The sequence below is a fragment of the Hylobates moloch genome, unplaced genomic scaffold (assembly GCF_009828535.3).
Source record: "Hylobates moloch isolate HMO894 unplaced genomic scaffold, HMol_V3 SCAFFOLD_1, whole genome shotgun sequence".
NCBI lineage: Eukaryota > Metazoa > Chordata > Mammalia > Primates > Hylobatidae > Hylobates > Hylobates moloch.
In genome coordinates this window covers 90,130,492-90,156,461 of record NW_026652276.1, presented here as the reverse complement: position 1 = coordinate 90,156,461, position 25,970 = coordinate 90,130,492, and the positions used below count along the sequence as shown (strand labels likewise).

Here is a 25,970-nt window from a genome sequence, read left to right as displayed (position 1 = left end):
TTTGAGTTGTAAATTCAGCACCTGATTTGCCAAACCTTTTCTCTCTGTTTCAATGTGGCCAGTTTGAACAACAGAAACATTGGGAAAATACATAAGAAAATTTCAGCACTTTGCCAAACACATTTATTTTGAAGAACTTCAGATGGATTATAGGCATCCTATTTATTTCAATTAATATATTTTCCCCTCTAAATATTAGAATTTTAGATACTGTATTAAAAGTCGAAACTGCTTTGGTTGGCAGTTTTCCATTGCCCACACTTTTAAAACTGCTTCATATACCATGGTATTTTCAGGACCTCGTTGCCTACTTGCTCGACGTCAATGGTATAAGTACCTTTATTAAGTTACCAGCTTCAGTTGCACTGTCTAGAAATGTTATTCTTAGGAACAAAAATATTCTTTAGTCATGATGAGCTATCAACATGAATTGAAAAGGCACCTCCGAAGTCTTGGTGATCTTGCTCCTTTCGACAGTTACCACCCCTCCACTGAGATTCCCAGCTTTTCTGTTCACTTTGATCCTCTTGCAAAAAGCACTCAAAATTGGCAGCTTCCATGACTCCATCTTCTAGAGGGTGGGTGGAATCAAGAGTGAACTTCAGAACCTTCTTTTTCTGTCCTCCTTCTCCCCATTTGCCACAAGCTTTTTCACGGGTTCCATGGCAGCAGTGGAGGTAGAAAGAGGAGATGGGCAGACTACACCAAGGCAAATGGCCCCACCTGAGTTTTCTTAGAAGTGGATGCAATGTGGACCAACTGTGTTTAAAGCATGAGGCTTCCTTGTTTTCTCTTTCTTGGAAATACGTTAGTAAGCTGTTCAAACAAATGAAAAATATGTGGAATACAACAACAAATGCTAAATAAGCATATTTGAAAAGGTGTGAGTTTATTACATGTAGACCTTGTTCATAATTTCAAGTCCTAAGGAAATATAATCCAGTCAACAGGACCAGCAAATGTGTGTATTTGAGTAGGCCTTCTGAGTCGCCACAGTCCCAAATAGGAAATGAAAAAAAGCTGCCTTTACTGACTGTCAAAGATAGGGCTCACTAAATGAGTGAATGCTAATGTGTTACATGTGCTACTCCACCAGATTTTATTATTGTAAAAATAAAATTGAGCCCAGGAGTTCGATACCAGCCTGGGCAACATGGTGAGACCTTGTCTTTAGAAAATTAGCTGGGCGTGGTGGCCTGCACCTATAGATCCAACTTCTTAGGAGGCGGAAGTAGGAGGATCGCTTGAACCTGGGAAGTCGAGGCTGCAGTGAGCTGTGATTGTGCCACTGCATTCTAGCCTGGGTGGCAGAGTGAGGCTCTGTCTCAAAAAAAAATGTTTTTGAATAATTGGAATTATATTATTTAAAAGGATAATATTTATTTATATTCTGATATCTGTCTGGCATCAGCTGTTGTCATACACGAGGTTGGAAATAATGACTGGCTTCTAGATAGCTCATCAGTTCATTTTTCTGAGCTTCTTGTGATTATTTTAGCCCTCAGCTGGACTACTGCTAAATCCCCATCGCAATAGGATCCCCTCTGATTCCTTGGTGAAGTGATGGTGATTTAAAAAAAGCAGTTTATACACAGACACAGTGATGGCACTAGAGATGTTGAATAGTTGTGATTACTTAGAAATTGCTCTCAAGATAGAACATTTGGAGGAATAATTAAAAAAAAGTATGCTGCTCTTTTTTTAAAAGCAGCTTTATTGAGATAGAGTTCATATACTACAAAATTCACCCTGATTATTTTTAAATAAAGGGAAAATATTAATAGGTGTCCCACTACAAACCATTTCCCCCTATTTTCAAGGATAAACAATAACAAATATAGATTTTAAATAATAAGATTATCTTTTCAGTATTATTACAGTGGCCTTTAGCATTTTAAAATCTACAAGCAAGCAAGGCTTCAGTGGACCATGCAGAATGTTGTGGTTCCCTGTGTTGGAGAAATACAAGTTTCTATGGGATAAACAAATGCTTGTACATGCTGGCCAGTTGTCAGAGTGAAATACCAAACAATTCCATTGTGGAGTGAGTGATAATCAGATTATAAAGAATTAAAATAAGAAAATAGAAAAGACCATGATAAAGATTATGCTCATTTCTTTTTTTCTTTTCTTTTCTTTTCTTTTTTTTTTTTTTTTTTTTTTAGACAGGGTCTCGCTCTGTTATGCAGGCTGGAGTGCAGTGGCATGATCAGGGCTCACTGCAGCCTTAACCTCCCGGGCTCAGGTGATTCTCCCACCTCAGCCTCCTGGATAGCTGGGACTACAGGCATGCACCACCACACCCAGCTAATTTTTTGTAGAGAGGGGGTTTCACCATGTTACCCAGGCTTGTCCTCATTTCTTGATGAATCTTTGTTTTTTCCTTTAGAGCTGACTTAAAACTTTTTTTTGTGAGAAATATAGCATCTATATAGAAAAGGTAGTTGAGCCCAAGAACCAGCATAGTAAGTAGTATAAAGCCAGCACCTTTGTAACTGCTACTCGGATGAAGAAATAGAACTGCTGGCCTCTTAGGAATGTGCCATATTTCTCCCTTTGATTATGACTTTCCCTACCTCAGTCCTCCAACCATGACTTTCAGGCTGATCATCTCTAAGTACACATATATACACACAATATAAAACCATATGTCTATATGTATAGTGTTACCACTTGAGTGTGTATCTGTAACCATTAAAGTTTAATGTTGCCTATTTTATAAGTGTGAAGAAATGAAATCAGGTGTTCTTCTTGGCTCAGCATCAGGTTTGTGAGATCCATTCATAGGAGCATGCAGTACATGGCTTGTTTTCATTGTAATCTAGTATACCATTTTATATATATATATATTTTTTTTTTTGAGACAGAGTCTCACTCTGTCGCCCAGGCTGGAGTGCAGTGGCGCAATCTCGGCTCACTGCAAGCTCCGCCTCCCGGGTTCACGCCATTCTCCTGGCTCAGCCTCTCCGAGTAGCTGGGACTACAGGCGCCCGCCACCACGCCCGGCTAATTTTTTTTGTATTTTTAGTAGAGACGGGGTTTCACTGTGGTCTCGATCTCCTGACCTCATGATCCGTCCGCCTCGGCCTCCCAAAGTGCTGGGATTACAAGCGTGAGCCACCGCACCCGGCCAGTATACCATTATATGAACGTAAATATAAGTACTTGTTCATTTTATGGTTTATGGACATGTGGCTTCTACCCAGGTTTTTACCTGGGTAGAATGGCTTGCAGTTAAAATGAGCTTAAAATTTTCAGCTGTATTATGGTGAGGGAGAAAAAGATTTCAAATCGGGGCTTTAAATTTCAGCCAGACAGTCTAGGTTGGGCAGTTTTCCTTTAACTGTGTCTGGAGCCTGTTCTGCTTTGGACATTAGGGTCTATAAAACCTGATATACATGGCGTGAATTTTTCAAAGTATGGTTCCTCTTTTGGCAGCATTAGCATAAAACATGTTAGAAATGTTGATTCTTGGGCCCCACCTCTGACCTACATTCAGATATCACACCTTGGACTGTATATTGTGTATGTTTATGCTTGTTCCAGCGACTGCCTTTGCTCAGGATACTTTTGGATCTTCCAGGTTGGAATCCATTCATGTCAGCACACACATGTGTACCCATGCAAACATACACTCCCACATTCCAGTTATTTAGCAATCGACTCATTGCTCGTATTTGAAAAAAATTAGCTTTATCAGTTTGAGTCAAATCTTTTGTTATTTTCAAAGATAAAATAAATATCCCAAAGAGAAAGATTTGCCAACATTGAAGATATTCAAAAGAATATGTAGAAGATTGAAGACCTGCTGAAGGAGGACCTGAAACAGGTTGGGCAAAACACCATTCCTAGAATGGAAGCTGCAGGGCCCTACGGAGAAAGCAGTACTGACTCTGGAGTTGAGCAGATGTGGGTTCAAACCCACATGTACATGTGACCAGCAGTGTCATCAAGGAGAGTTCTGCATTTATCTGAGCTTCAGTTTTCCTCCTATGCAAAGAGGGGATCACATCTACTACCAAGATGCAAAACAATTAGTACGAAATGACCGCTCACGGGGCCACATTTATACGGTGGATGCATTTTGGTCATATTTTGGTAACATGATCTGATGTGGCTGACTGTGTCATGGCTTCACACCTTTCATGCTTTGGACTTTTGTGCTTTCTGCAGGAGCGATTCCAGGTGAAGAATCCTCCCCATACATACATTCAAAAGCTCAAAGGCTATCTGGATCCAGCTGTAACCAGGAAGGTAAGATGGATTTGTTTCCACTCTTTGTTGTTGTTTCCTTATTAGCGAGCAGAATCCTCCTGCATTGGAAGAGACCTTCCTTCCTCTGCATTAGAGCCTCTGCCAGAGCCTCCACAAAAAACAACCTTGGGAGACCAACAACGTAAGAAGACAAAGGAAAAAAAACAACCTTCTCACTTGAAGATGTGTATAAAAGTTCTTTCCTGACATGAGAGTCACGTACCTCTGATGGTTATTGAGTCACTGCTATTTCCAATTACACAGGGCAGTGAGTGCAGTCCAGAGGTGTTCAGGCCCCTGGAAGAGCAGGCTTTGCAAAGGGAATACTTGCCTTTCAGTTTTTTATGCGTTCGTGCATTTCCAGAGACCTTGAAAAATCACTGGGCCTTTGTCATCCCAGCTGTGCACTCACATCCTGTGTTGATGCTTTTAGCAGCTTCCCGCTGCCCCCCCAACCCCTGCCCCTGGCCTGAGAAGGTAAGGAGAGAATAGCTGATTCCATTCTCAACAGACTCTCCCCTTTTACAAACAAGCTCTGCTTTGTGCAGCCACACAATTGGTTTAAACTGATGCCTCGTGGTAAAGCATGTAGCCTGGCACGGCCCTGTGGGCCTGAGTCAGTCCTGGGATGTCTCAGGGCAGAGCTGTCCTTGCTCAAGATGGGTGAAGGGGGCTTTACCAGATAGCATTTGTTTTTCCATTGACCTTCTACAACTTCTGCTTTTAAGGCTCCAGCGAAAATATCTCGGGCTGATTCTCTCTGTTGTTTCAGTGTGTGATTCTTGAGAAAAGAACGGTATACTTTACCTAGTTAGCCACTGTTTCCAGGGCTCTTGATGCTTGCATTAAAAAAAATTTTTTTTTCTTTATCTTCTACTCTAACACTTCCTCCCCTCACCGCCCACCCCCCCACCAAAAAAAAAAAAAAAAAAGTCCAGCAAAGGAGAACAGCTGTTATTTCCTTTTGGAAGTTTCCTAGGCCTTTCTCTTACGGTTAATATGTAGACAAGGGGAAATAAAATCTAGTAGTGATGATGACAGTGTAGTGCAAAACTTCATCACTGGCTGTATGTCATATGTGACTTGAATGTGACACAACCTTCAATCCAGGAATGTACCTGTCAAAGTATCATGATACTTCTCCCCTCGTAAATGTGGCACACACATTTCTTTCTAAAAGACCTGTTGTCAGGTCCTACAAATGAGACTGTTGTTCAGTTCTTGTTAACTTCTCTCATTTCTCCCTTTCCCTAAGAATGTGGCAGTCTTAATTTCATCAGTTTAAAGAGTTCTGTAAAGGAAGATACACCCAGGCCGGGCACAGTGGCTCACGTCTATAATCCCAGCACTTTGGGAAGCTGAGGTGGGTGGATCACCTGAGGTCAGGAGTTCAAGACCAGCCTGACCAACATGGTGAAACCCTGTCTCTACTAAAACTACAATAATGAGCCAGGCGTGGTGGCAGGCACCTGTAATCCCAGCTACTCGGGAGTCTGAGGTAGGAGAATCACTTGAACCCAGGAGACGGAGGTTGCAGTGAGCTGAGATTGTGCCATTGCACTCCAGCCTGGGCAAAAAGAGCAAAAAACTGCGTCTCAAAAAGAAAAATAAATAAATAAATAAATAGAGACACACCCATATACACAAAATACATCTCCAGACAGGTGTTTTTCTGCACTATTTCTTTGCAAAGGGACAGCAAGATTCTATTTTAGAATCAATTTCTAAAGGTTTTCTGAAATCTCCCAACTTGTAACCTTCAGGTTAGATGGCTCAGACCTCAGCGTTGAGCCCTAATGCTCACCCTGAGCTGAGTGTGGCAGATGCTGATGTTTATACAGAAGACTGAGACCTTTCCTCATGCAGAATTCATCCTACCTCCAAAAAATTCCTTCCACATTTTTCCAGTTCTGAATAGAAAGGAAAAAATATGCACACTCTTCGAGAGTGCTGCTTAGGCCCCCACTTCCATACCCCACATGGAGGAAAATGCTTAGAAGGAAGAGGTGGGCTTCCTCTGGCACAGTTCCAGTTTTCCTTTAGATCAGCTGTTTCTGGGTTTAGGCAAAGAGAACAAAGTGAAACAAAACAACAGATAAGCTTCCCAGAAAATGTTTTGCTTCCTCACAAATAATAAACTGGAGCAGGACATAAGATATCTGTTTGGGCCTTCATTCCCGACATTTCTGCCCTGGCCCATGTGCGTTCACCTGAATGGTCATTTTGGTCTGTGCCTCATCTTCCAAGATCAGTCATTCAGCTCAGAAAAAATAAAATGGATGGTGGATTAACCACCCCTGCTTTAGTAAGATTCTGTCAGGAGGAAATGATCTGTTCCACACAACATAATTGTAATGCTTAAAGCCTGGAAAAAAAGGAGATTTGTTGAAATACGACATGGCTTGCAGTTAAAATGAGCTTAAAATTTTCAGCTGTATTATGGTGAGGGAGAAAAAGATTTCAAATCGGGGCTTTAAATTTCAGCCAGACAGTCTAGGTTGGGCAGTTTTCCTTTAACTGTGTCTGGAGTCCTCGAATACTTGATTTGTTAATCTTTTGTGCAAATTGAATAGAAGATACTTAATTTGCTCTTTTTAAAAACAATTTTTAAGCATTTTCTATTTAGATTTTCTTCTAAATAGTTTTAAATGAAACCTCTAGGGCAGGAAAGGAAGAACCTAAATTAGATATCTCTATGAACAGAACTCTCCAAACCAGCCTCCTTATTTAATACCAGGAAGTGATTAGTCTGTGTTTAAAGGAGTCTGGTCCTTTGCTGGCGCTGCAGTTGTGAGATGAAACCTATTGTAGGGCTCATCCTGGGCTCAGCTGCCTCTGTGGGCTCATCCCAGGCCTCCCTTGATGGGGAGGGAAGGGAGAATAGTACAGACCGCTCACGGATCCTCTGTGGCTCCCCACGGGCACATAATTTCTCTTCATAGTGTTTTAAAGCATTCTGGATACATTTTAGAAGTGCAAAGTGTTAGCACTCATTGTGTATATATTAGAGAAATGGACTCCAAGACTTCTCTGTGGCCCAGAATCTAGCCGAAAATTGAGCCTTTCCTAAGATGATGTAATACAGGAGTAAAGTCAGTTTAGTTTGCCTCCATCATCAGGCAGTTGCAGAAGGGTAGTGCCTAGGTAGCATAGTCAGTGCCCAAAAACGTTAGCGCTTCTGCTGTTATTATTACCTCATCGTGTTTTGATTTAGTTACCTGGTTTCGATACGTAGCTCTTGGCCCTTCAGTGGACCCTCTTTTATACTCTGCTATGTCCTCAGTACTATGCTGGGTGCCCTTGTGCCTGATGGCATATGTAAGGGATGACCTTGCCCTGAGGCAGCAGAAGGCGGCATTAGGGGCTGGGTGTTAGTTCCTTTGTGTTGCTATAAAGAAATACTTAAGGCTGGGTAATTTATGAGGAAAACAGGTTTATTTTGGCCTACAGTTCTTTAGGCTGTACAGGAAGTGTGGTGCTGGCATTTGCTTCTAGTGAGGGCTTCGGGGTTTACAATCATGGCGGAAGGCTAAGGGGGAGCAGGCGTGTCACATGGTGAGCAAGAGGGAAGAGGTACCAGCCTCTCTTAAACAGCCAGATCTCACAGGAACTCTTAGGAGTAAGAAGCCACTTATTATTGCGAGGACAGCACCAAGCAGTTCAGGCGCTATCTGCCCCCATGACCCAAATACCTCCCACTAGGCCCACCTCCAACATTGGAGGTCCTATTTCAACGTGGGATTTGGAAGGGACAAATATCCAAAGTATATCAGGGGCCCAGCAGAAGCAAAGGCTGCAGTCAGAAGTGCACACAACACAGAGCCTGGAAGGCTGAGTTATTTTCTGACAACCACCTGTGCAGGCAGCCTGAGACTTAGGACTCTGACATGGGAGTGGCCACGTTGAGCAGCCAGCACATCTGGAAATGGTTGCCTTGGCTGTGTGACCAGAGACCCAAGAATTTTTTTTTCTCCTTTCTCTTCCCTTCTCTATATAGACAGCAGACTGCCTGCTCCATCCTACTGACTCTCCTCTACTCTATTCCTAATTTTTAGCTCCAAGGAAGAGTTTAAAGAGAGAGAATACCTTTAGCTGCCCATCCTGCACTACTTGCCCCCATTCTTTTTTTTTTTTTTTTTTTTTTTTGAGATGGAGTCTCGCTGTGTCACCCAGGCTGGAGTGCAGTGGCATGATTTCGGCTCACTGCATCCTCTGCCTCCCGGGTGCAAGCAATTCTCGTGCCTCAGCTTCCCGAGTAGCTGGGATTACAGGCTCGTGCTACCATGCCTGGCTAATTTTTGTACTTTTTAGTAGTGACGGGTTTTCTCCATGTTGTCCAAGCTGGTCTCGAACTCCTGACCTCAGGTGATCCACCCACCTTGGCCTCCCAAAGTACTGGGATTACAGGCATGAGCCACTGAGCTTGGCCATTACTCCCTTTTCAAGCCAAGTACTGTGCTGAGCCTCCTCATTGCTGGGAAGTGGTCTAGGAAGCTCTGGGGTTGGGTGTCCTCCAAACTCTCAAGTATGCCACCATTTGTTAGGCCTGTTTCAACAGAAGAGGGGAATGCCTCTCTTTTTTCCATCACATTGGGGATATTTTTATTTCCTATTTCTTACTATACCTGGATTCTGGAAACCTGACATGGTCTTTTTAGATTGTCTTGGGAATGGCATTTATGGAGGAACTGTGAGACTATCTGCTTCCTTGGGGGCTCTGCTTAGAAGCAGCTGGTGGGGAAGCCAGGGGCTTTCAGAAGAAGATGACAGGGTAACAGGAGCCTGCTGTGCTGAGCTTCAGGCCTTCATGGGCCACCAAGTCCCAGGTGTGAGCGTAGCTCTTGCCACCCCACATTCTGGAATCCTTACTTCCATCCTCCTTCCTTTTCTTCTTGTCCTTGGAGCTGAAGGACTCTGTGTCCACTGCAATTGTGGCAGCAGAGGAAAGAGGTCCTTTATATCCTGAGCCAGAATTCTCAAAGCTCTTTCCTATAAACAGTGTGACATACAGGTGGTTCAGGTTCGTAGCACAGATAGCCTGGAACTCCGCTTAGGAGGCGCTGACATCAAGTTTTCTTCCTTCAAAGTGGCCTGAGACTGTCGCTTTAAATAAATATTTCTGTAGGAAAATGTGTTCCAAAGGACTGATGTGCAATGTAGCCCATTGATATCTTGGAAATGATTTAGGGTCAAGAGGCTAGAGAGGTGTATATTAACACATTTACTATCAGAGGTGGATTCAGTGAAGAAAGAAGCCCCGAGGGAGTCCTGGAAGGGTAGGTGGGATTTTAACAGGCAAGGGAATGAGGAAGGGCAGTTCACGTCAGGAGGGTGGTGTGCTCTGGAGGAAGGACCCTCTAAGTGAGGAATAAGGGGCAGAGGTAGCTCTGCATGTTTATTTTTGCAACGTGTTAGGTCACGCAGAAAAAAAATTAACATAGCAGACCTGAGACTGCTATGCTTAGTAAAGGGCCTGCTTGCAAGGTTGGCCCTTGGCTGGCATCTGGGAACTTGTGTTTGACGGGGGAAAGTTCCTACCATTTCCTGATAAGAATGTTTCCCTGTGCCTAAACTGTTTATGAGAACAACACGGCTTATGCTGAATGCCTCTTTTCTTTCTGGGAGTGTGAATTTCTGTTAATGTACTAGGCAGAGAGTTGCCTATTAAACCAGCTCCCAATAAGAACCTGGCCACTGAGTCTCTAATGAGCTTTATGCATGTTGTCATTTGTGTCTCCTCGGGGAGAGGACTCCTGGAAGATTGCACCTGGTTTCCTGCACATTTTATCCCATGCACCTTTTCTCTTTGCTGATCTTGCTTTGTATTCTTTTGCTGTAATACATCATAGCCACGGGTATGACTGTATGCTGAGTCCTTTGAGTGCTCCTAATGAATCATTGAAACTGGAGGTAGTACTGGGGTCCCTGACCCATAGGAATATTGGTGAATATTGTTGTGTGTGTGGGGTAGGGAAATAAAATCTACTTACTGAAAGGCACATTACATAAAACAAGGACTTTTTGTAGTCCTTTCTCAGTAGCTAATTTTCATGGTGAGGAAAATCTGTGTGCTCTGCAACCAAAAAAGTGAGGGAAGCCCATTTTAGAAGTGAAGATATTTTTCATATTGTGTTAAATTTATTATAACTAAGCTTCACTTATAGCAGTTGCTAAAATATTTTGTGAGAATATGTGTTCTTGAATTATAGAAATTCAGACGGCGTGTTCAAGAATCTACACAAGTGCTAAGAGAACTGGAAATTTCTTTAAGAACCAACCACATTGGGTAAGTACACCCCTTTAACATCTTAGCTCTAAAGCTTTTGGACACTTTACAAAGTAACTGAATCATATCCAAAGAATTGAGCTTCCTTATGGGTCATTATAAATTAAAAGACTGAGGTTTTAGTAGATGAAACCTTTGTTAGTACTCAAATTACTTACTGCCCAAGAATCAGCAGAAGCAAGACAGATAGTCCTTGATTTGGAATTCATAACAATTCTATATTTCTTTGAGCGGGTGCAGTAAATATGGACACTTGGTTTCATGTGTGCATGACAATTCTCTTGGCAAATCAGAAACCCCCGATAGCACATGTAGACTGAGATCTTGGAAAATCTCTAAGCTTTTACTGTAGTTCTCCAAGTTGGTTAGTTGAAGCTGCTTTATTTCCCTTTTGTTAATTCTCTAGAGTTTCTGGCCAGAAGGGGACGGAAGCTGGAATAATGTCACTTGACTCACCTCATTGCACTCAGACACATTCTCAGTCTCTTTTTCATACATCTCAAAACCTCAGGACCATGAAGTGTAAATCCACTCTGGGAAAATAAAGTTCAGGGAATCTATGCACTAAGCATTCTGAGTTTCTTTCAGGCAACAACTTGGTGCTTTGCCTCAGGCAAGAACAGCAATATTATATTCTCCCTTACCCCTGGGTGGCCTAATTGTACCGTGTCTTAAAACAAGATGGCTTCTCTCTGAGGCAGAATGATGTCAGGTATCCTATTTTGTAGCCCTCCTTCTGCCCAAAGCACCTGTGTAACATTGGGCAAGCTATTTAACCCCTTTGGTTTTGATTCTTTGAGCTTTACAATGAGAGGGCTATCGACTTTTAGATCTTTTAGAATTTTCCCATGACATTCTTTGCAAGTCTATTGGAAATGAATTTTGATGTATATATATTGCACTTTAGTTTTACAGAGTATCCTGTAACATACAGTAAGTTCTGTCTCATTGATAGTTCTTCTTGGAAACCATGAGTTTAAGTGAAATAATGTTGTTATAAAACCTTTTCCTCCCCTCATCAATGTCATAATGAAATAATGTTATTTGAGGTTAAGTAAGGACTTGATGTGGATTTATTATGTAGATAAAAGTTTACTTCAGACTGCTGTAAGCCATTCAAATGGTTAATTAGCATAGTTATTTCAAAATAAACTTTTAGAAATTGTAGAAATGCTATTGTGATTGATAGGTGATGGAACTTGGGTGAGAATGTTCATTTTTTAAATGATAACCAGCAGGTTTTTCACCTTGAGAATGAAATATTCAGAAAATGAATTAATTCTAGACTTTGTCCCTGAAAATGGGCTATAGAACAAAGAATCATAGAGTCATGATTTTAGAACTGGAAGAGAAATTAAGAATTGCCTAATGCCTCGTTTTACAGATTAAAAGAATTAAAGACCAGAGAAGGTGAGTGAATTGCACAAAGTCTACAGCTGTAGAGCCAGGTGCTTTGGCTCAAGTTGCTCTGTTGCTTTTCCTGTATGACTTATGCTGGCAGCCGTTTCCCTGAAAGTAAATAAGATTATCAGGGATCTGGGATCAAAGCAATGAGGCTTGTCTGCTGGGGATGAAGATGGTGGTAGTTTAATACTTTTGGGCATTTAGACTCAGGACATTTAAATACTTTCCAATATTTATGGATCAGGAGCTAGATTCAATTTTGTTTGGTCCAACCCTTTGCCTTCGGCCCTTTTAACTGAAAATGGTGGAATGAACTGCAGCCAGGATTTCTACAAATTGTCAGAAAGCATTTCTTAGGCTGGGTGTGGTGGTTCACATCTGTAATCCTAGCACTTTGAGAGGCTGAGGCGGGTGGATCACCTGAGGTCAGGAGTTTGACACTAGCCTGGCCAACATGGTGAAACCCCATCTCTACTAAAAATACAAAAAATTAGCCAGGCATGGTGGTGCATGCTTGTAGTCCCAGCTGCTTGGGAGGCTGAGGCAGGAGAATCACTTGAACCCAGGAGGTGGAAGTTGCAGTGAGCCGAGATCATTCCACTGCACTCCAGCCTGGGTGACAGAACAAGACTCCATCTCACCGAAAAAAAAAAACAAAACAAAAGCATTTCTTTAAGCATTGTGGAAGTACTGTGAAATTGACCATCAAATACAAAAGGAAGATGATCATTTCCAACACAAACTTGGCTGAATAGAAGAACCTTGGTTGGGTTGAAGCCAATGCAATCTGCAAGCAATTGGAGTGGTTTGTTGTTGAGGATACTGTAGGCATGTTGAAAGATTCTTAGATTTCTTTCATCCTTACCAGGTGAAATTTTCCCTTGCCCACCACCTATGTGAGGTACTCTGAAAGCTTTGGCTTTAGCAGCAGAAAAATTCATGGAGGTGCATTGTCTGATTGTATGCAACCAATCACTAGCATAAACTTACGTGAAGTAAAACCACACAACCAGATTGTGACCATCTTGCCTGTTCTGAAAACCCAAACCTGAACTCACTCTTTGTTATGTAAACTAACTGGCTTGATCTCACTTGTTAGGGATATCTTCTGAAAAATTACTCAATAATGATGAAAATAATCAGTTACTAAAATGAAGAATTCTTGGAATGCAAGGTGCTATATAAGGAAGCCATATATTTTATTGTACTGTTTAAAATACTGTAATAGATAATTCAGGGCTGAGTGTGGTGGCCCATGCCTGTATTCTCAGTACTTTGGGAGGCCGAGGCAGGAGCCCAAGAGTTTGAGACCAGCTTGGGTAACATAGTGAGACCCTGTGTCCACAAAAAAATAAAATATTAGCCAGTCACAGTGGCACGTACCTGTAATGCCCGGGACGCTGAGGCAGAAGGATCAATTGAGCCCATGAGTTCGAGGCTGCAGTGAGCAGCCACTGCACTCTCTGAGTAACAGAGTGAGACCCTGTCTCAAAAAATAAAAATAAAAAGTCGGTGCCCATTTGCTCAAATTTTTGCTATGCCCCTTTTTAGTTATTTGACCTTAGATAGGTTATGTAAGTTTTCTGCACTTACTATGTGACCCAAGTTAAATTCTCATTGATAAAATTAGTATAGTACTTACATCATAGGAATATTGTAAGGATTAGATGACATAACTTATAAATGCCTAATAAAGGGTCTGAAACATAATAGTTACTCAATATATGATAGTTGTTTGTTATGCTTGTTGCAAATAATTATCTGCAGTATTCAATAGTATTATGTATCTCTAAGGATATATATCTCATATATATCTCTAAGGAATTCCCTAAGGCAGAGGGTATTATCATCTTTATCTAAAATGATGCTGACACCCAGGAGATTATGATACCCAGAAATTAAAAAGGAGGGATTACATTTACAATCTACTTGTCCTAAAAAAAATTGTTCTGGGCACATGCTGGCTTTTCAAGGTTAAAGACTTGAGCTTTACCTAGATAACATTCTGAGCTGCAGCTTTGTCAAGCAAAAGACTTGTTCTGAGTTTCGATATAAGCCTGAAACTCTATAAATGGAACAATCTTCTGAGAAAGAAAATTAATTTTCTTTGAGTCAAATTGAAATAAGAATTGGACTAGAAATAATCCCATTCACTTACTGTTAGGAACTATAATAATAGAGAAGAATTACATTATGACTTATCTAAGCTTTTGATATTACTTGAAATACCCTTGAAATGATCCACATAGTGTTAGAATACACTGGCCATGCAGTGTGAGTAGGCAGATGCCATGGTGCTTAAGATGTCAGAGTGATAGGATTTAAATGGTGATGAGGGTGAACTGGACAGATTTGCCAGCTTTATTCTATGGAACTGATGTGTACGCTGTCTCTCCTTGCAGGAAATTTATTGTAGTAAAGCTGCCTATAATGATAGAAAATTACTTTTCATCCTCAGTGCAAGGTCACAGAAGTTCGGAAAGATGCTCATTTCACTTGCTCATTGTGGTGTAGAGAGAACAGGCATGAGATTGCAGAAGGAATGTGGCAAGTTGGCAAGGAGGGGAAGGAGGTTTGTAGAAAAGGGAAGATGCTGAGGAACTGCTTAGTTAATGTCATCTTCTCTCCTGCCTGCCAGACTTCTTTATGAATCAGTGCTGGCTGAGCCAGGCCAAAAGAAGAAAGACAGGAGAGTGACAAAGGCTGCTTTTAACATGCATACAACACGTATGGGTGTGTATGTGTGTATCAAGCTGCCTTATGATTAACTTATTCCTAGATGGTACTTTTTTAGAAACCATCAAGGTTATAATCATTTTATCATTTATTAAGCATGGTGTTAGGTACTTTACGTTTGTTATTCTGTGTATTTCCTACAAAAATCTTATTGACCATTAGCCCTGAATCCCTGTTTTACAGATGAGAATACTGAGGGTCATCTATTAAGTACCTCGCTCAATTCCACACAAGTTAGAAGCACCGAGATTTGAGCCTAGATATGGTCACTTCTAAAATTTGTTACTAAACCAGCAATTTTCACATTTTTTTTTTTGGTTTTGGAATGCCTTTATACTTTTAAATTATTTTTAAACCCCAGTAAGCTTTTGTTTAGATGTGTCAAATCTATTAATGTTTACAATATTAGAAATTAAAACTGATAAATTTTAAACATCTTTAATAAAATGTAATATTTAATAACATTTAATTTAAATACATAAATATAAAATAAATGTTATATATTAACATAAATATTAATACATTATAAATTAAATGACATGTTTTATGAAAAATAGTCTTCAAATCCAAAAAAAAATTGGTGACAAAGGCTGCATTGGTTTAATTTTTGCAAATCTCCTTAGTATCTGGTTAATAGTTGGCAGCTAGATTCCCCTATCTGAGTCAACATTCAGTTTGTCGTGATCTGTTTTGATTGATGTATATGAAGAAAATTGGGTCTTATACACACTTAGAGACGAGTTTTTTTTAATGGTCTTTTCAGATAATTGTGGATATTCTTTTTTTGGTAGTACCCCCAAAATCGAACGGCTGGTAACTAATTCTTACAGATAGCTATAATGTAGAGTCTGAAATCATATCAATGAACTTTTTGTGCTCTGTTGTATTAAAATCCATTGGCCAGACGCCGTGGCCTGCAGTCCCAGCAACTTTGGAAGGCCAAGGTGGGCAGGATGGCTTGAGCCTGGGAGTTTGAGACCAGCCTGGGTAACATGGCGAACCCCTGTCTCTACAAAAAATACAAAAGTTAACCAGGTGTGGTGGCATGATCCTGTAGTCCCAGCTACTCAGGAGGCTGAGGTAGGAGGATCACTTGAGCCCAGGAGGTTGAGGCTGCAGTAAGCCATGATTGTGCCACTGCACTTCAGCCTGGGCAACAAAGTAAGACCCTGTCTCAAAAAATCCTTTGTGCTATCTTGCACTTTGATTGGGTCTTTTTATCCATACATGAACTTGTGACATGATTTGTTAACATCGTGTTGGTCATTTGGAAGATCAGAATAACTCAGTAAAATCATGTTTCTCCAATGTTGAAGCATATCCCTTTACAATGTTTTTAAAAATCACATTTGTTAATAACCACCAGTCTGATTAGACTATATTTTAAGTATTGAGAAGCTGTCAAACTAACGGTGGTGAATACAGGTTTTCCAGAATTCTAATTTTTGTTTGAAAGCTCAAAGTTGGTCATCAACAACAAATACTGTGTTGTCCCTGAAAGGATGGGCTCACTTCATATTTGAGTAAATGTCTGCCACATACCCCAAACTGAATCACCATAGTTTGTCAGTTATTTTTACAAGTAAATTGACATTCCATGAAAAAATGGCTAGTTGAGCTCACAATTCAAACAATTTCACAGGTGCTTTTCCTTGAGACAACCATGCTACTTGGGCAGGTAGCAGAAGTACTTTATGTGAGCTTCCCGTTTTGTCACGCTGAAAATGAAAAAGGTGTACTAAATGAGAAAGCTTTAATAAAATCAATATTTTTTCTTGCTTATCTAAGGGCATTCTTAAGTGAAGCTGGCCTTTTCCCCCTCCTGAGTGCACGGAGTGACAAATACAATAAATAGGTGTCTTCTTTAGTTGCAGCAGTTTTATACAGTATTTCTTTGGCATTATAAGTGTCAGTGTCAACAGATTGAAAACAACTAATGTCCTAATATTTTTGTGAAAACAGTTTTATCTTCACAGACGCCTGAGAGGGTTTCAGGGACCCCTAGTGGTGTATGGGCTATACTTTGAGAATCAGTTTGCAACACTGCCTAACAGAGTAGATCTGATGACCAGTGTTGAATCCGCACAGTGCTTCTTTCTCTTGCTTTTTGTGATTTTTCATCAACTTCAGCTCCCAACATATGTCTGTAGGACCTCTCTCTAAAGGAGGCTGGCAAAGGGAATTAACTATTTTTTCCTTTCTGTTGTGCAACTTTGGGCCACTTGGCTTGATCTTAGAAATTGAAAGCCAGGAACATCTCTTAAGACCTATATGAGGAGAAATAAGGTTCTAAGATTTGGGGAGCCAGAACAAAGATTTGATACCAAGCTGTGACCAGCCTACAATAAAACAGTGACCGTTGGCATTAGCACTTACATCTCTTCCTTGCACCCAATTTCTTCCAGAGCTATTTGTCATTGTCCCTGTCTTTTCCAGCTCCTAAGCATCTGATTTAGAATTTGCCTAAATTCAGATTTACAGCATATGGTAATTACATTGAATCCATGAGGCACTCAGGAAGTTATGCTTTCTGTCAGAGTCAGAAATAATTCAACTTGCCAAAACCTATGATCACCCAATTTGAAACTGTTTGCCTATTGGCAACATATTAAAAAGTGTGTGTAACATGCACAGAGGTGAAATGGAAATAATTTGCTATAGGAACCCTGAATATATGATACAGTCCTTGCATGATCATTTACATAAATCTGCAAAATGAGGCATCCGTATTCTTTGAATGCCTTTAGATTCCAGATACTGCTTTGAAAGTTGCCCGTTTTTATCTTTACCTGTTTTCTTTCCTTACTCCTTCATTTCTGTAGAAGTTCACTTTCAACTCCAATTGAAAGTGGCCAGTTCTCTCCAATACAGAAAGTTCCAAGTCAAGAAGGGGTAGGGACTGGGATAATAGTTAGAAAAATGGGGGCTCTTTTTTCTTATCATCCCTACCCTTATTGCTGAAATGACTTTGCTAAGGTAACCTGATACCATTTGATGAAGTGGGGAAGGTAGCCAGTTCTGAAAGACTGATCTCATTCTTTCCTAAAGCAGCCAGGGGTGTCAGGACTAGATCAAATCCCAGGGAGGATCTTGTAGCTTTGAAAAAGATGTTAACTGCATGACATTAAATCAGGGGTAGAACATGTCACACTTTAGCTGACTTTTTAGGAGGTAGGCAGCAGGCTGTTACCTTTTACTCAGAAAATTGTCTTCGAGGCCCTTTCACTGAAAGTCAGGAAGTGGCGATGAGGGCACGGATAAGGACACTGAAGTGAAGTAAGAGAAGCCAATGAGTATTCTTTATCCCTGCATTAAAACATATGCATATTAGCATGTTCAGTGAATTGTAGCTCTGGCTGTACTTGGCTATTTCCTACCTTAAAAAAATTTAATTTTTCATCTATAGGTCACTTGCCTCTTGTCCAATTGGTGGCTGAACTTTCCAAGTGAGATGGAGGTGCCTGCCAGTAGTTGACACAAGGGCAGGCACTGAGTGCATTCTGGATGGTCTGCACTCTACAGAGGCTGCGTCTGGAAAATCAACCAGAAGAAACGACAATGGCTGTTTCTCTTAGCTCCTAAATTAGTGTGTTCTTAAGAGCTACTGAGAATATGTAAAACTGAGACTGCCCTGAAAAATCTGCCCCCCTCCCCCCGCCGTGATTATTTTTCATATTAAAAAGACACCCACCGCCAAGGGCCAGTTTAAATTGTACAATCAAAGCCCCTAGGCCAGACCAATGGAAAAGCCTAAGCAAGGCTAAGGGGCTTGAATTTAAAGATTTTCTAATCATTAGATTTTAATATTGAGTTCCAGATTTTTAAGTCTCCAGCCAGTTACAAAAAAGAAAAAATTCTTTTTACTATTTCTAAGCTTCTAATTACTAATATTTAAACATGATAAATGTCTCCTGAGACCTAGCACCACAGAAAGTAATTAAAATAAATAAAAAATAAGTATCTAGTAGATGCTGTGAGATTGTGTATGTGGCTGTTTTGAAATGAAACTTCGGCCTCCACCAGTAGCCAGCCCTGTTAGTTTTGTCTAGGTCTCATAACAAAGGCACTTTGTGAGGCCTACCAGGTGGTATTTTCTTTGCCACTGTTGCCACTCCAGGTCTCTCTTAAATTAAATGTTATATGTTTACAGGCAGCTATGCCAAGTGCATAGGTTTTGCAGTTGCCTCTCTGAGGCACCTGGGGGGGAAAAACAAGGCAATCTTTCTACTTTCCCACTTTGCTGCCTTCTGGAACTACCTGCAAACCTGGGCTGGGTTTGCATCATGGAGATGACAGGACTGGAAGAAAGAATGAGCTTGAGGATGAAACAAAGAACCCCTTCTCCCTGCCAAAAATTAAAACAAACAAACAAACAAAAAACCAAATATCCTGATTCCATGGGATTGTTTTCTGCCTTTTAAGACAGAGACCTCAAGGGGTTGCTCATGCTTAAGGGATACTTGGTAGAATTGTCCTACTGTTACTTTAATAACTAACAAAACTGGCTTCCATAGTCGCTGTCATGTGCATAGCTGGTCAGACTTTTTAGCTTGGTGTTTCTGGAGGAAAGCAACCATTGTGGAATGCAGGTGGCAGATGTACCCAAGTGGCATTTCAGCGATAGTAGTAGATCTTTTAATTTATTATTTGTTGGAGTTTGAAACTTCGTGAAGGTTTAATCAGGTACCATATGTTGTTTGAAGATGAATGCACTGGAGGAAATCTGTAAAAGGGGGTGGCGACATTTTACATCCACTTCCCTAAAGATTCTGTTTGACCCCCCTATCAGGATTATTATGAAGAACAAATAAGAATGTATAAGCATTCTCCATGAACTATGGAGCACCATTCAAATGCAAGGTGGTATTATTTAAAAATGAATTTTTAAAAAAACCTGGTATTTGTCATCTGCCGGCCTTGATGATAGTATGCGGTGCCTGTGGCTTTTTGAAAGGTTTTAACATTCATGGAAAAAGTTAAGCAAATCATTATCCCTATTGAATTTCTAGAAGCCCATAAACACTGGTCTCTCATTGGCTGGTTTAGTGGTTTCTGTAGCTTAGTGTGCCAAGGAGTTGAACTTGGATTTGGAATCCCGCCTGGATTTTTGTGGTTGTGTTGTCATGTCCCCCGTCTGCCTCATTGTCCACATAGTCTTGCTTCCTTCCACAAGCAGGCTGTAGATCAATTGTGGTGGAAAAAGTACATTAAGCAAGTGCCTTCTTTAAAGAAAGTTTCTTACAGATTATCTTAAATCCTCTAAGCAGTAAAATGCAAAGATGGCCCACGTGTACTTTTTGGCCTTTATTTTTGCACATTAAGAAGTTGTGGTTTTCTTAGTTACCGTATCTGAAAAGCTCCTGCCTCATGTGAAGTAATCTAGGCCTTCCTCCCTATGTCCTTTCAGGCAATGAACGTTTCTGGTGGAGAAAACAAAACTTTACATTGTGTCCTTTGCATGGCAGGTCATGTGATCAATTTCTTCAATGATTTTTTTTTTCCCCCAACAGATGGGTCAGAGAATTTCTGAATGAAGAAAACAAAGGTCTTGATGTTCTGGTGGAATATCTCTCATTTGCACAGTATGCAGTAACGTAAGTAAAACTTGGCTTGCTTGCATTTGAATTTTATGTGGTCACAGCAGATGCTACTCAGTGGTAAAATTATACACCACTCAGAGGGCAGAAACTCAGAAGCAGATGTGCTAGGGCTTAGGGAGGTTTGTTTCTGTTTGGGTAACTAAAAACAAATCACATAATTGGTATTAGAAATGCCTTTAAGGCAGAAGTAAAACAGGTGAATAAAAATCACCCTTTAAGGAGCCCTTATTTTCAAAAGTAATGCTTTCTTTAGGGCTTAAGTTACATATATGGAAGAATAGTCTAGCAGTTAGTGAAAGAGGTATGTGATAAATCACTACGCGATGCAAAAGAGTGACTCCCTTTTTATTTTAAAAATGATGTCTGCATGTATATTTGTATATGCTAGTAAGTGCATAGAAAATGATTGCAGAAACAGATAGCAAACGTAGTGGCACTGGAGGGAGAGGTAACAAGAGGCTGTTCCTTTTTCCTTGGTAGATATTTGTATTGTTTTGATTTTCTGCCCATAAGCTGAAGGGGAGTAAAAACTGGGGTCAGAGCAGGAAAGAAAAATAAACCTATTTAACCTTGTTTTTGTTATTTCATAAAATTCTCCTGTTTTCTTGGCTTCCGGAATGATTTACAAGACTCAAAAGTGTACATCTGAATGAGATATTGTCTTCTCCACATTTTCTCCTTCAATCAAAAAGCATCTTAGTATCCACAGACACACTCATACACACAGATTGAAGCAATAATATTCGTTCATTAATTTGACCGAAAGACATTTCAACCTTGGTGGTTTTTCTTTTCCATTCTTGTTTTAAAAGCAGTAACTTGTTTTTTTAATTGCTTCACTCCAAAAGAGTCCTAAGACTTAACTAGATGTTATCTTAAATCTCCATCATTTCCCTGAGAATTTGTGAAGAGAAAGCTGTAATTATTCCTACCTTATAGATGCAGAAACAAAACTATTGACTGAAACTGTCTTGATACGTTTCAGTTCTGATACCTCTCATGTATTAGATGGAATGGACTAAGAAAAACCAACAGACAAGTTCTTACCTTCCTGAGAAATGCTCTTCAAAGGATGTTTCCTATCTCCATTTCATCAAACACTGCAAGTCTCCCTTATGCTTTATATAATATAACAAGAGAAAATACTATTACCTACCCTGTTGGGTGTTTTAAAATCTGGAGTAATATTTTTGCAATTCAGAGAAGACTAAGAAATGTCAGGAAGAATGGGTAAGAACAGCATGCTATATTTTGTTGGCTATAATGAATCCTTTACCTACATGACAACAGAGCTTGCAGCCAGCTTTCCCAAATGTACCTTCACATAAGACCAAGCAGGAAAGGAGGTGCTCCTGTGAGGGAGTTTCTGTAGTCTATAGCATGAGACAACAGTGCATAAAAGATTAGAATTCAGAGCTTTCGTTTGTCAATCTTGTACCTTTGTGGGTTTTTTTGTTTTGTTTTGTTTTTTAAGCAATTGCTTTACACTGCTTATTGGTTTTGGTTGGCTTTCATTAGATAACGAATTTTATATGGATACAGTTTGTCATCTTTCTTGAAACTAATGAGCTGAAAAAATTTCTTACTCTTCCTTGGCATGTGACAATTTCCTAGCCCATGGAATATGAGACAACAGGCTCATAGTGCATCCCTAAAGTAGAAGCACTCATTTCTTTTCTTTCTTTTTTTTTTTTGGTGAGACAGAGTCTCACTCTGTCACCTAGGCTGGAGTGCAGTGGCATGATCTCGGCTCACTGCAACCTCTGATCAAGTGATTCTCCTGCCTCAGCCTCCTGAGAAGCTGGGATTACAGGCACCCACCACCATGCCTGGCTAATTTTTGTATTTTTAGTAGAGACGGGGTTTCACCATGTTGGGCAAGCTGCTCTCGAACTCCTGACCTCAGATGATCCACCTGCTTTGGCCTCCCTAAAGTGTTGGGATTTCAGGTGTGAGCCACCGTGCCCAGCCTAGAAGCACTCATTTCTGTGTGTGTTTCCTTTTTCTGCTGTGTGAGAGTGAGGATGAGCTGAGAGGAACACACGCTGAATGGCGTGGGAGCTGCAGAGTAGCCTAGCGAGGGCGTCAATGCCACGAGTGATTTCAGGATGCCCTCCTCGTCTTACCTTCTCTCATCTCAGTGATTGCTTTCTCTTTTTAGCAGTTAAAATTTTATTAGATTACCCCATTCTAACTCTTTTATGTTCAGCATTACCTCCTGCAGCCAAAGGCATGACAGAATTGTGACCAGATGCCTCCATGGACTTTGTGCATCAATCTCTGCTATCTGATTAGTCTTTTATAGGTGAAAGTCATCACCAATTTTCAGATGAAGATTCTAACCAGATATTTTATTTTGGCAGTTATACTTTTATAAAAAGTTATACTTTGATTTCTAGTATGTATTATTGTTTTTTCTTCTGCAGTATCCTCTAAAATTTTCCTGAGGATATGAAATGTAGCTACCTTCTGATTGTTCTACTGTCTGATCCGGTGTTGCTATGGATAGAAACAATTAATTAATACAATTTTTTTCTTCTTTTTTTTTTTTTTTTTTTGAGAAAGCACAGTTACTGACTGTGAGGGGCGAAATGCATGGAGCACAAAAGCCTGTCTGTTTAAAAACTTTGTTCCTAAAACTATACAAGAATGAGCAACTTAACTTGTCATTTATTCTAACATGGTTAACATGAGTAATAACCTCAAAAAATGTCAGAGAAACAACAATCTTACTTTAAAGAGCACCACACTGGGAGGAGACTCCAAAATCAAAGCAAATCCATAACTTTGCTAGTAATGTATCACATATGCTTGGAAAAGTACACTTGCCAACACACTAGGAGAAAATGCTTAGTGAAAATTGATGGGTAGGAATAAATTAGTATAAGCCTAACATATTGACTTGTTAAAGCAAAACGAAGACAGCTGTAAGTTTTTTTTTTTTTTTTTTTTTTTTTTTGAGACAGTCTTGCTGTCACCCAGGCTGGAGTGCAGTGGCATGATCTTGCTCACTGCAGGCTCTGCCGCCTGGGGTTCACACCATTCTCCTGCCTCAGCCTCCCGCGTAGCTGGGACTACAGGCGCCCGCCACCTCACCCGGCTAATTTTTTGTATTTTTAATAGAGATGGGGTTTCACCGTGTTAGCCAGGATGGTCTCGATCTCCTGACCTCGTGATCCGCCTGCCTTGGCCTCCCAAAGTGCTGGGATTACAGGCGTGAGCCACCACGCCCGGCCAATAGCTGTAAGATCTTTTCCCCCTTCCATCATACCAATGTTAGTGACTTATATGTTAGCAAGCCTTATAAAATAAAATACAAATAATATATCACTATTTAATTTTTGCTGCTCATTGTTCCATTATTCTTTTGCCAGACCTATTATTTGTCATTCTGTATTTTTAAAGCCAACACTGAGCCCATAGAAATTCCACTGTATTTCCTTTCCAGTTTTCTTTGTTTACAAAGACTTTCCATACTAAGGTGCAGATGTCTTGTAGGAACAGCAAGTTATACATGTTCATTTATACATGTGAATGTGAATTTTTCAGTCTTCAATGGCATTTCTCTTTTGTTTTAGTTTTGACTTTGAAAGTGTGGAGAGTACTGTGGAGAGCTCGGTGGACAAATCAAAGCCCTGGAGTAGGTCCATCGAGGACCTGCACAGAGGGAGCAACCTGCCCTCACCTGTGGGCAACAGTGTCTCCCGCTCTGGAAGACATTCTGCACTGCGGTGAGTTCGTTTAATCGGGAGGTAACTTTGGCAGGATGCACTGGGAAAGCAGGCTCCTACTTCTTTTGATGATTCTGGGCACTGTGTCTCATAAATTGCCACATAGCACTTTCATTTGCAATGACTCTAAATGAAAGTTTCTTTAGGAGTTCATGGGATCTTCCCTTGGGCAATGTTTGATAACTTTAAATAGCGTCTGGAAACACCATACTTTGATTCAGCATGGAAGGTGGGAAAATTCTGCTGCCAAGTGATAGAACAGGGTAGTCTCATAGGCAGATAAGGTTTTGAAACCAGGGGAATGTTGACATCCTGATGGAGGTACTGTTTTCAGGGTAGAGGCAGCACTTAGAGATCTGGGATCTCTGCCTCTTGTTACCTACCCTTTGTCCTTCCGCTGTCTTTCATTTCTCCAGTGGTAGCTCAGCTTGTGTGCTGTGGGGTGTTTTCTTAGCCATAGGTACAGAATGCTGAAGTGATAATTTTTATTAGTGAGATGCCATTAAGCAGTGTTCCTTTGATTAGATATGCTTCACTTGTCAACTTTTTTTTTTTTTTTTGAGATGGAATCTCGCTCTTGTTATCCAGGCTATAGTGCAGTGGCACAATCTTGGCTCACTGCAACCTCCACCTCCCGGGCTCAAGCGATTCTCCTGCCTCAGCCTCCCAACTAGCTGGGATTACAGGCACCTGCCACCATGCCCAGCTAATTTTTTTTTGTAGTTTTAGTAGAGACAGGGTTTCACCATGTTGGCCAGGCTGGTCTTGAACTCCTGACCTCAGGTGATCTGCTCACCTTGGCCTCCCAAAGTGTTGGGATTACAAGCGTCAGCCACCACACCCAGCCAGTTGTCAACCTTGTATTTCCTCCTAAGTATTCCCTTTCTCATCTCTCCTGGCTAAAATAGTACCACGCTAAGGGAGGATTGGTGCTGACCACCTGTACTAGTAATGGGTTTAATATTGCTGAGGTTGTTCATTCACTCATACCTACAATCATTCATTCACTGAAAAATATTTTTGTGCTTGTTATTTGTCAGGCATAACACTTAATACTAATTGTATGTTGGTGGATAAATCAAACTCCTGCCTGTGAGGACAGAGATATCATCTAGAACAAGTTTATAAAGGTTTCTGTGGTTCATGATTTTAACACAAAATTTTATTAGTAAGACCCTCATTCCAAAATGTTGCTTATTCTTTCTTTTCTTTTTTTCTACCCTACCCCCTTACTTACTCTTTCTAGCTTAAAGTGTTTCTATCTTATTTCAGGCATGATCTGGCAAGAGGACATTATTTCCCTAAGTGTTTACGATCACTCCGGGTATTCAGTCACTGTAGTAGAATGCATATGTCAGATTGCAGCCAGTGAATATGTGGCTTTCAGACCTTTGGATTTGGTTGTCTAATTACCTCTTGTCCCTTTGACTTGGTTTTTGGTCATGGAAAGTTAAACATTTCTCTGTAATGAAGTTAAGTTCTGCTGAAGGATTTGATATTTCAGTATGATACCTCCAATAAATCATCTAGATTTTCCTTGTTTAGAACTGGAAAAAAATGTTAATGGGTTTGGAATGAATTGATTCAATATTAAGAGCAGTGTTTCAATTCACCTCATTATATTTGCAGTAGGCCAAAGGTTGTGCAACCTGCTAATCTGCATCAGCTTCACATGTGGGCAGGAATATATGGGCTGATTTGGCAGATATATAAAGAAAGGCTAATTGTCTGAAGAATTTCCTGATCACCTTGGTACTGGAATGGAAATTCTCACCACTAGTTTAACTGTAATTATTTGTAAGGGATTTAATTTACGAAGTACGTTTTAATTTGGTTTTCTATCATTGGACACTTAGAAAGTATCATATATTGCCAAGCTACCACCTCAATAAGGATTCGTTTTTCTGGTTAATAATTCAGTATGCTTACTTTTTAAAGTATTTTTTCCGGTAGAGCAGA

General features: G+C 40.4%; 1 protein-coding gene across 10 annotated transcripts in view; it reads left to right on the top strand.

Moving 5' to 3' along the window:
• FMNL2 (formin like 2) overlaps nucleotides 1–25,970 on the top strand; it is a 328,925-nt gene that overhangs the window by 216,001 nt on the left and 86,954 nt on the right. For all 10 annotated transcript variants that reach the window (XR_004370380.2, XM_032755709.2, XM_032755713.2 and 7 more), the window contains exons 3-6: nucleotides 4,174–4,254; nucleotides 10,464–10,540; nucleotides 20,191–20,274; nucleotides 23,859–24,011. Coding sequence is in view for 9 of the 10 variants with exons in the window: in XM_032755709.2 (XP_032611600.1) it covers nucleotides 4,174–4,254; nucleotides 10,464–10,540; nucleotides 20,191–20,274; nucleotides 23,859–24,011 (395 nt within the window). In the remaining variant the exon portion in view is untranslated. The remainder of the gene's footprint in view (nucleotides 1–4,173; nucleotides 4,255–10,463; nucleotides 10,541–20,190; nucleotides 20,275–23,858; nucleotides 24,012–25,970) is intronic.